Raw genomic sequence first — 10,482 nt, 5'->3', positions numbered from 1 at the left:
TTTTTTTTTTACATACCGTATTATACCCCACCTGAAGGCAGTGTTGTTTTCTGCACCATCACATCTGGCAGTCTCCAGGTGGCGCTGTCTTCGTCCCAGACAGCATCCTTCTTCAAGCGGTCCAGGTTGCTGTAGTTGCAGTCACGGCGCACCAGAGGCACCATACGCTCCAGCAGGCTGTGCAGGAGCTGCCCTTCCTTCTCCAGCCTGCGTATAGTCGCCAGGTAGTCATTCCTCTCCACCTCAAACTCTGCCTGCAGGTCACGGATCTCCAGTTTGGCTGCTTTCAGCTGTTGCAACAGTGACGAAGCATGTTATTCATGAGAAAACTAGCTAAAACCCACTTGTTAAAAACGTGTCATATGTAGGGGTTGACATTCAAAGAGAGAACCGTTTTAACACACCAAATTAGTAAATCCCTGAAGAGATAACCTAATTTTTCCAGGTCAAAAAAGTTAATAAATTGCCCAATTTAAATTTAGTCAAAGTCACCTTCTAATATATCTCCAGACCGCTGCTGTTATTTTGGTATCACTATTTTGGAAGTCCATTGTACTTGTGCCTCTACAATGAGTGTTGGATCTTGCCCAGTGTTTCAAAACAGGGAGTATAATACTTTAACTTGATTTTGGAGAATTGTACAAAGTCGTGGGAAAGATGGTGAGCAAAGACTGGGTTTTTGTGGCTGAAAAACTGTTGCCTTTTCAATGTGTGGTGATGCTGTTGTTAAGGCTCTTTCCACTGGATGTTCTCCCACAGATGCCCCAGGATGTTAACGCACAAGTATGCATTTATAGTCTGAAAGTGTGGTATGAATTCGCAATGTACAATCCCACTCTGGTGAACTTGCACTGTTGTCAAAATTTGACTTTTAAGGAGTAAACTTTGTCAAGAGCAGGGGTGCATGAAAAGGAGATCTTAGGGAGGAGAAATAGATTTCTGTGGGTGGATAACCCAAACTTTCTGATCGCTCCTTGAAATGTACAGAAAACCCTTAACACATATGCTTTCTCCCAACAGAAAGATTGCATTTTGCATCTGCTGTAAGCTCCTTCGAACTGCTTCCACTCACCTTGCCCTGAACTTTGACTAGCATTTGGTTTTTGGCATGGACTTCTTCCTGGATAGAGTTGTAGACATTCAGCAGCACATTTTCGCTCTCCTCGCTGTTCTCTGACAGAGCATGGACAAGCTGAGCTTTTCTCTGGTCAGCAAGTTTTTTTCTCTGCCGCTGTCTTTGTTGCAGCTCTTTGTTCCTGGCCTGCTCCCCTCCTACCACCTCCTGTTCCAGCTGCTGCAGTCTGAGGAAAGATTGAACACCAAGGACACCGCATAGATGCGTGCTTAGTATAATTCTTGCTATATTATTCTAGTGTAACCATCAATGTATGATATGTTAAACATAACTGTTCTGCTAATTACCAGATTATGGTAATAACACAGAAGAATGCAATGATGTAAAAGAATGCAAGGGTAAGTACATACAGAAAAATATACAGCTGGAATCTGATTATCCACTCCATTTGTAGCCACAAGCATAAGTATGACACATTCATCATGGAGTGTGATAAGAAGATTGTAGATACCATCATAACAATATGTTCAGTATCCTGTGAACAGTGTTGAAAATGCTCACAACCCAGACCCATAAGGAGTAGAAATTAGATGGATCGGCTGATTAAGACATATCATATATAATAATAAAATCATAGCTATGAATCTGAGGAAGTGTTCATGTTAAGGAAAGTTTCCATGATTAGAACAGAAGCCTACAAACCTTTCCAGGACGTGTTTCTGGTCTAGAGGCCCCGGTGCAGTTGCATCAGAAGACTCCAAGAGTCCAGCTCTATCTGGATCTTTTTCGGAAAGCTTGCTCGCCAACATGAGGGAATAAAATTCAACATTTTGCCTACATAAGATTGCCTTGTTACCTTGTTTCAGGATACAAATATGATTTGAAGAGGAGTGATCTTTATGGAAAGTGGGGCTGGACACTACCTTAGTTTGGGAGGTTTCCTCAACTGTACTGTGGCACATGGGATCAGTGCTCATGCAGAGTTCTTCCAAAGCAACCTGGGATGTACAGCTGGCGCCCACTAATGTAGAGAAGCGGCACAATACAAAGAAGCATACATGGGGAGAATCCAACAGCGGAAAACTTTTGTTCTGTTGTTGGCACAGGATGTGCTGTTACCATTCTTGGGGACAGAGCTCCCCCTGCTGACTTTGGCCTTCTCCAGACTGGACAGTTTTGATTCATAGGAGGAACGCAAAGCAGCAATGTCCTCCTGCAGCTTCGCCTTGGATTCCTGCTCTGCATTGTATTCAGCCTGCAACTTGGCCAGCCTCTCCTCATACTCCTGCAGAGACAGCAGAACACAGATCATAAATCACAGGCTCTTTATACAATGCATGCTTAAAGTTGAAGTGATAAATTGTTGTGTGGGATTGGTCCATGTTTGCCTCTTTAATCTTTTCCTTCCTTTCTTCAGTGGGGGTGGACTGTGGCCTTGAGGGCACAGCAGGGGATGACTCAGAAAACTGACCAGCCAGCAGAGCTGCATTTTAAATAAAAGTGGTTTTTTTTTATAGCACTGGTAATTAAAGAAAGACAACATGCAAGAAAATAAAATATTTCTCTGCATCTAAAAGAGGCTATGTGTAGATTTAGGAATATTAAGCTAAAAAAGCATGCTGTTTTTCTATAAAAATTTACTTGAAAGGTCAGCAGTGCTCAGCTGGCCTGTGAGGAGCGCCCGCAGCTTCTTGATTTCCTCCTGATACTCTCGGAGCAGAGCATCCTTGGGGTCCTCGTTGATGCGAGGCCTGTTCTGGATGCTCTTGGCCCGGTTTGCATATCGCAGTGTACTTAGGCTTTCCTCATAATTGTTGTCTGCGGGCGAAAGACAGGCGATCATCAGGGTGCGGGTGTTTCCTCCCAAAGAGTCCTGCAGCAGCCTGGTCAGCTTGGAGTCTCTGTAGGGGATGTATTTGGAGCGTCCATCTACCAGGGCGGAGATGACGTTTCCCAGGGCCGAGAGGGAAAGATTGATCTTTGTGGCTTCGCGGAGTCGCTCGCCGGTAGCACCAGTTTTAGACTGACGCTCACTTCCTGCCAGGTCCACAAGGTTGAGTTTTCCTGCCCGTAGATGGTCCTGGTCAGACGAATCTGAGAATTTGAGTTGACACAGGAAACACAAGCAACATTCAACACTGTTACAAAGCCTTATTATTTACCTTTATTAACCTGGTATGTTTTATTCAATGGTTTGAAAACTACATGCAAGCACAGGCAGGATATGCAAACTATTAACAAGGAGATTCATATACTATCAAATTTAAAGATATAGTGCCACAGAACAAAAATAACTGATGGTAAAGTGCTGATGACATTATGAGATATAAGAGGATCACATTCAAAAGTAGAATATCAGCACAGACTGAACAGATATAGTGAAGACAAAGATATTATAAGTTCACCAGTGCTGCAGATCTCCAGGTGGATGGTGAAGATTGAGTGGGAGCGTGAGGAGTCTTTGTTCATCAGCGTGTAGCCCACTGCCCGGTTCCTCCAGCCTTTCTCTATGATTCTTTCACACTCTCCCACACTGTGCACAGTGTGCATGGAAAGGTCCCGTACATATACCCCACGCTCTGGGTGCTCTTTCAGCTAGGCATTCATCAGCCACACAAAGCACACACATACGCACAATCAGCTAGTCTGTCACCCTGTTACAACACCTTGACCTTTAAGGAATCAACTGTACGTTTAAATCACCATGGCAACAGGTACAGTACTGTGCAGAAAACAGCACACTCACCTTGCTGTACTAACCAAAGAACAATAATCCATTTGGCTTCTTCTGATACAGTGTAGCCTGTTTAGTTTATCTAAAAAGCAGGGACTCACCTCCAATCTCTGCTTGGCATCACTTCCCAAAAGATCTCGGATTTCTTCATTGTAAATCTCCAAGTAGGAGGCCCTCACCAGGAATTTCGTATTTTCTGCACACTAGCTTGCACACACGAGATAAAACATATAATTATTCTATCAGTGCTGAGACGAGCCTAGACAAAAACTAAGAGCATAATATTACGTATGCTTGTTGCAAGCTACGAGATCACTGTGGTCAACAGACACACCTGAATGCTCTCAAAGATGTGTTCAAAGGCCCGCGGGATGACACCCTTCTGGGTTGCAGGTTCAGACACCCCTTGCATGGTGAAAGACTTTCCACTTCCAGTTTGTCCATAAGCAAAAATTGTCCCATTGTATCCCTCAGTCACACCCTGTAAAAGTGACATTTTTTAATTTTATTTAATTTTGAGGTGAGCAAAGGGTATTCACAATGACGCCTGCATTCATTAGGAATTAGATATAGGCTACTGATGTTAGGCTGAAGGTGTCCAGTGACAAGCGTGCTTCTTTTATAGAGCCCAGCTCTGCAGGCTGGTAATAAAATCAAGCTTACCTCAACCAAAGGATAAGCAATCTCGTTGTACATCTGCTCAGTTGTTTGATCAATATAGTAGGTCCCATCAAAGGTGAACTGTTTAGGTGGCTCATCCACTGCACCTGGCTTTTCTATGAAGCACTGGCAGCGCTGCAGGTTCATGGACAGCACCATCTTACAGCTGAGCGCCTTCTCCCTGTCATTCAGGGGCCTGCACCTGACCACCACCTTCACCGACTCTGACCCCATGTCTCAAGAATCACTACCGAGCAGCTGGCAGGTGTAAGAGATAAAACTGATGTAAAATACAAAGCCGCTCCGGTCTCCTTCGCAAACACTCAACGTTTACTTAGAAGTACGACAGCAGGACCTCGATGGCTAACATCACCTTAACAACAAGATGACAGCAGCAGTTGACTAACGGCCCACATCTCCAGTGAGGTTCAGTAAGAAGCGATCAGCAAAAATATCTCCAGGTACAGTGTGGACGGATCTCGTCAGGTATCGCTTCAGGTCCTGTCCCATTCTGTTCCTCTCCCCGAGGCGTTTGAAGTTGCTTAGCAACGACAAGTAACCATTGAGGAATGTAACAGGCCCAGACCCGCAGCCATTTCCGTGAGGACGGAGTGAGGTCAAAGGGCGAAAAACAGTCTACTTTATGCTTCATTACTGTCAAGAAACTAAAAGTGAAAACATATTTTAAATAAAGCAAACAGACGTTTAAAGAGAAAAGAAAGACTACGGATGCACGTTATGTTCAGTTGTTATTTAATGTTTTGCTAATAATCACAATCTTCTGTTGTGAAACTAATGTAGGGGGGTGCAGGTAGATGGTGTGCAAGCTATGAACAAATCAACTATAGTCAAGACGACACAACATGATAACCACAATCCCAGAGAATGATTGAAATCATTTTGTACCATTTATACTCGACCAATGAAAACTCTGAACAGAAATTTAGTCATATTAACAGATGCGACATTATCAGCTAAACAAACTGCATACAAAAATATGAGTAAAAAGGAGTAAAAGTTTTACATTTCAGTAACATTGTTACTAGACAAGGAAACAAGAAGAAAAAGTGTGGCTTTGCCATCAGGTGTAGTAATCAGTGATTAATTCCCCTTTACAGATTCAGGTTCTTAGTTTCATGTCTTTAAAAAAAAAAAAAAAAAAAAAAAAGCTCCTCTGTTTTATAGGCACAAATAAAAATGTATATTTTTAAAAGCTTATGTTGAAATAAAAATAATAAAATCAGAAACCACAAAATATCTTTAACACACAAGTACCCTCTTAGGAAATGGATACTGTTCACAGTAAGTGCCAACACTATTAAACAGTGACTTTGTTTTACAGTTAAACCTTCCCGCACCAAAACACAGATAAAAGATAAATGTGCAAAAGAAATGATCAGTGTCGCTTATTTTGTGCCCTCTGAGGTTGGCAGTCCACATGTTCCAGTGTCCAGGGTTTACATCCATTCGTTTCTGTGGGTACTTTTAATTTCGGCTTCGTTTGGGCTGAAGCTTTACAGGCTGCTGTTTGCTGACGTTTTCCTCCCACTCATAGCAGTGGTTCACCCGAGCATAGCTCAGCAGACATGGCAGCTCGTCCTCAGTCTCTGTGTAGTGCTCAATCAGCTCAGCCATGGAATTGAATTCAGTCTTGCATTTCTACATTTATAAAAATAAATAAATTAAAAAAGACACCAGTTACACATGATTATAAATCAACTATGACATTTCTAATCAAATACAAACAATTATTATGGTTTTCGAGAATAATATTGTCAATTAAGGTGGTTGCCAAGTGGAAACCTCCCGTGCAGTTCCCCAAAAAGCCACTTGAGGGCTCTAGTTAAAAACAGACTGTATAAAATTTGGAAGTCACCCACTATAAAGTCCTAATGTACAGGATAGCCTCAAGCTTAATGTTTTTGACCATAACATTTTAACATCACACGGAAACAAACACCCCTTGCTCTCCACCGCACTCCTAATATCAACATTTCATAAAAAGTAAAAAAATAAATAAAAATCCATGTTTCAGTAAATGTGAACTGAAACTACCAACTGAGCCCCAAATCTTCTTACTGATGTCATAGAGTGAAAGAGTTTAGGGCAATTTTATCCACAGACCTCAATTTAATTGGAAGTCGCTGCAACTAGAGCTGCCGCCCTCTGCTGGCCATTATAGGGAATGCGTATTTAAAGCACTTCCACATATCTCCCCCCCCACGACCCCCTTCCTTTTCTATCATTTATGAAAAATATAAGAGCTTGTGAAAATAAAGTAACCAGTGAAAGAGATTAGATTTAATCATAATCTGGTTTTCACATCATGTATATGAGCCAACAAAAGAATTACCTCGAGCACGAATTTCCCTTTACGGGTGTTTTCAATAAGGTGGGTGATCGGGCCAGAGGAGAAGCGAATGATTAGAGAGCCACATTTAGGGTTTTTTGGATGTTGGCACAAAAGGTAGGATCCCAGAACATCATCTGCAAGCAGTGAATAGCTGCTCTCACTGCAATACCAAGAAGGAAAATCACAGATGTAGTAACAGGAAAGTGACACTTATGAATGTAAAGATGTATTTGATGTGCGATATACTAACGTTGCGATACCAGCCCAACACCACACTGCCTGAGCTAGTGCCTCTTCTGTTTCAGACAAGCTTGGAGCCCGGGATCGCCTCGCTGGCAACTTGTCTAGATCCTTTTCTGGTTTTGATATAATAAGAGAAATAATGTAAAGTTAGATTTTATAAAGGTGGAATATTGCATCACCATGTGACGGGGAAGAAGCATCCCAGATGATCTCAACTCAGTGGACGCTATGCAGTGATGATGATGAAAGAACCCCTCAAAAACAAAGAAACATATTCAACTTTAAAAAGGAACATTAGTAACAGAAATAAAATGTAAGCGCTGTAGGAATGCACAATTACCCATATGAGATGAAATCACTTCATCATGCAGACTAAAATAAAAAAAACAAAACAAAGAAAAGCCCTGACACCACAGCAGTGACTGCCCTTCACCAAATACTGATGAAGTCGCTTTACCTAATCAATTCTTTGAACCTCGATAGCGCTCTGTGAACACTCGGCCCACCTTGAGTTACACTCAGTTGATCCTGAATGGTGCGCTGTTTGCGTGGCGTGAAAGTGAAGGAGCGGTAAGCACCAGAGCGCAGCACTTTGGTGCGTATGACTTTCTTGCGCATCAGGGAGGGAGAGGAGATGGGAAAGACCTCATCTTGGCTGCTTTGTTGGTCATCTGAAGACTTTGGAGTTTTCTGTAGAGAAAACATCACATAGTTTGTACAGATAATTTTAATTTTGAGGCATACATTTTGAAACTGCAGTGCTGTGCAAAAACTTGGGTGCGGTAATTTTTGAAGACATGGGTAAACTTACATTGAAATACAATATATAAAGAGGCAAAACCATTGCAACATTTACTAACAAACTAACATTTAAATTAGTCCATGAGATTTTGGGTGAAGTTAAAAAAAGAAAAAAAGAATAGCCAAACCTTAGTGCCAGGTAATAATCCACCAAAAGGAGCTCTTCTGAATGAAACCAGGGCGCTGACACTAAGAGGAAAGCCGTGATTGAGCAGTGAAGGCTTGCGATGAGGCAGTGAGCCAGCAGAGTCTATCTGGGCCTCTTCTGGATGCTTCTCCAAGTACGACAGCTGGAAGCAGCGGCACAGCAGCAGGTTCAGGAACTGGGCCTAAAGGAGGAAGGGTGCATACAGAAAACGTAGCAGTTAAACTGAAACAGTGTTATTCTGTGTCATATTGCAGTAATTCATCAAGTAAATTATTAACAGTACAACGGCACTGATAAAAACTTAGCGCTTCAACACCACAGCTGACACCGTTTAGTCAAGCACAGGCATCTCGCAGAGATGAGGCAACTGCAGTGTCATAGTATTGCCGACCTCTCCATGTTGGAACAAGTCTCGCTGCTAACTACAATGCGGTGAGACTGGCTCAAAACAATTGAATGCTACCAGATCCACCAGTAGAGGCACCTATTATTGTGTCACACAGGAAGCTTGGCTTCAAGGGTGACTTCTGAAGATACAACAGTCGGTTGGGATCAGATCTGAATTTAGCACAGAAAGGAATTTGTTATCAAAGATCAATAAGCACATTTCCCATCACTCTCTAGTCCAAACCTGTGTGACACTGGAGGGTTTTATTTGGAGTTACCATGGCAAACTGTTCAGTACTGACCACATTTATTGGATTTAATTTCCTCTAATGTGTCAAAAGCTTCTGATAACAACAGAAATGTTAGCTTTATATTATATCGGCATTACTTCCCTACTCTGGGCTGCTCTAAAATAGTTTGCCTATCAAGATAACGAGAACGGAAATATGGACTCAGTTTCAGTGACACCATTAACGCAAACCTCTAATGTAAACTTTAAAAGGTTGTTCTCGTTCTCACGTCATTTAAACACGTGACCATTTTAATCCTTTTAAAGAATCGCTGTCAAAACCCCGCAACTATTTCAGGCACGGACCAAAACTATGCAAACATGTAGCTTGGAAACTTTCTATGATAACAGACTTGAAAAACAGAGAATAGAAAGAAGACGAAGTAAACTGCTAAGTACGACACAAGTAAAAAGCTAAATCACAATGCTGCTAACGCTTTTTAGATCGCCTTTGCTCTGCTCCTCTGAGATAAAACAATGCTCCTTCAAGTTGACTTCTGTTTCAGGGAAGAGGGTGAAGTCCCAGCGAGCCAAATCTGGCAAGTAGAGCAAAAATGTGTTGGTCTGGCCTCAAACCTCCGGTCAGTGCACCATGAGTGGACACACAATGTCAAATTTTCTTCCTCTGTCTGGAGAAGTTACATATTATGCATTTTGAAAAAAGAAAGAAAAAAAAAACAAAACTCTTGCATTGTTTGATTTCTGGGTCGTAGCCCATCATCACCTCTGGTAATGATTCGGCATATAATAGTTTGAAATGTCTGGTAAGCGACATGGTGATATCACAAAACACACATGTTCAAGCAGTCAGGACAGGCCTTCCACCGAGTGCAAGTAGTGCCAGAAGCAGCCCATAGGTGCACACAGAGATAACCTTGAATGGGGTTGCAGCTAAAGTATAGTCAGTCATTGTTTCTGCTTTTTGTGAGCAGAGTTGGAACACCTTTAATCACACACTTTAAAATATACTGTGCTTGACAGAAGGACTTTCTGTCCAGCATGGGAAAGCGGCAGGGTTGTTATTTGTGAGTAAACAGAAAGCCTTAAATACATATTTACTGCGAGCTCTAACTATAACAGAACAATGGAGAATCCTTACTGCTCTGGCGTGCCTTGCTTTAAAGACATGGCAGTAGAGCTGGGTGTCTGGGCAGCCTGGGTTATGCGCGACAAAGGCAAACTGTGAATCGACGGGTCGGGCCGTGGAAAGAGAGATTCTCCGCAGAGCGTGGGCCATCAGGAGGATCTGCACACAGGGACAGGTCGCGAGCAATAAGGCCCGAAAAGGAGAGCGACGTAAACGGGTCAAAACAAATTAACTGTCATTTTCTCTACTTACCGTTTCATCCTCATTATACATTTTCACACCTTTAATGGAAAACTTTAGGGACACTGGCCGTCTTGTCTTGTATGCCTAAATGAATACAGGACTGCATTAGGTACAGTCGTTATCATCACATTCGTAGGTTTAGATAGAAAGATAAAGACTCACTTTAAGGGACTTCAACTGTGTGTGCAGCTGCTTAATCTGGTCATCCAAACAGTTGTCATCCACAGGAAATGAGCCTACATACTTCACCAGTGAAGACAGGAGGTTAAGCAAACACTCACACAGACACACAAATGCAAAGTCATATTTCCAGACATACCTCTGCTGATCGTGTCACTGTACTATCTTCTCTGACCGGTGCCTCACCCATCGTGCCCTGTGGAAATACGAGATTTCAACACTTGAAGTCCCGAGAATTTAGGACTCCAAGCAGCAGAGTGAAGGAGATTTAAAAACAAGTTG

General features: G+C 42.3%; 2 protein-coding genes across 3 annotated transcripts in view; both read right to left on the bottom strand.

Annotated features, from left to right (window-relative positions):
- Positions 1–5,080, bottom strand: part of kif17 (kinesin family member 17) — a 12,405-nt gene extending 7,325 nt beyond the window's left edge. Inside the window, exons 1-12 of one of the 2 annotated variants that reach the window (XM_013909982.1) lie at positions 4,843–5,080; positions 4,473–4,727; positions 4,144–4,290; positions 3,911–4,012; positions 3,481–3,670; positions 2,717–3,169; positions 2,464–2,558; positions 2,195–2,360; positions 1,999–2,096; positions 1,778–1,869; positions 1,073–1,301; positions 32–290 (exon numbers count right to left, since the gene is read on the bottom strand). In XM_013909982.1, the coding sequence (XP_013765436.1) occupies positions 32–290; positions 1,073–1,301; positions 1,778–1,869; positions 1,999–2,096; positions 2,195–2,360; positions 2,464–2,558; positions 2,717–3,169; positions 3,481–3,670; positions 3,911–4,012; positions 4,144–4,290; positions 4,473–4,703 (2,062 nt within the window). In that variant the 5' untranslated portion in view covers positions 4,704–4,727; positions 4,843–5,080. Of the gene's footprint in view, positions 1–16; positions 291–1,072; positions 1,302–1,777; positions 1,870–1,998; positions 2,097–2,194; positions 2,361–2,463; positions 2,559–2,716; positions 3,170–3,480; positions 3,671–3,910; positions 4,013–4,143; positions 4,291–4,472 lie in introns of both variants that reach the window. The other variant, XM_005729704.1, reaches the window with a different exon arrangement.
- Positions 5,081–5,681: 601 nt separating this feature from the next.
- The window catches only part of sh2d5 (SH2 domain containing 5), a 5,624-nt gene continuing 823 nt past the window's right edge, over positions 5,682–10,482 (bottom strand). The window contains exons 2-10 of the mRNA XM_005729702.2: positions 10,340–10,396; positions 10,183–10,263; positions 10,030–10,104; positions 9,790–9,936; positions 7,995–8,195; positions 7,572–7,755; positions 7,073–7,178; positions 6,823–6,982; positions 5,682–6,128 (exon numbers count right to left, since the gene is read on the bottom strand). Of these exons, the coding sequence (XP_005729759.1) occupies positions 5,955–6,128; positions 6,823–6,982; positions 7,073–7,178; positions 7,572–7,755; positions 7,995–8,195; positions 9,790–9,936; positions 10,030–10,104; positions 10,183–10,263; positions 10,340–10,390 (1,179 nt within the window). The 5' untranslated portion in view covers positions 10,391–10,396 and the 3' untranslated portion in view covers positions 5,682–5,954. The remainder of the gene's footprint in view (positions 6,129–6,822; positions 6,983–7,072; positions 7,179–7,571; positions 7,756–7,994; positions 8,196–9,789; positions 9,937–10,029; positions 10,105–10,182; positions 10,264–10,339; positions 10,397–10,482) is intronic.

Source organism: Pundamilia nyererei, unplaced genomic scaffold (genome assembly GCF_000239375.1).
Source record: "Pundamilia nyererei isolate P.nyererei 1_Seehausen unplaced genomic scaffold, PunNye1.0 scaffold00034, whole genome shotgun sequence".
Taxonomy (NCBI): Eukaryota; Metazoa; Chordata; class Actinopteri; order Cichliformes; family Cichlidae; genus Pundamilia; species Pundamilia nyererei.
The sequence above is the reverse complement of the archived record's forward strand: the minus strand, read 5'-3'. Positions and strand labels throughout refer to the sequence as shown.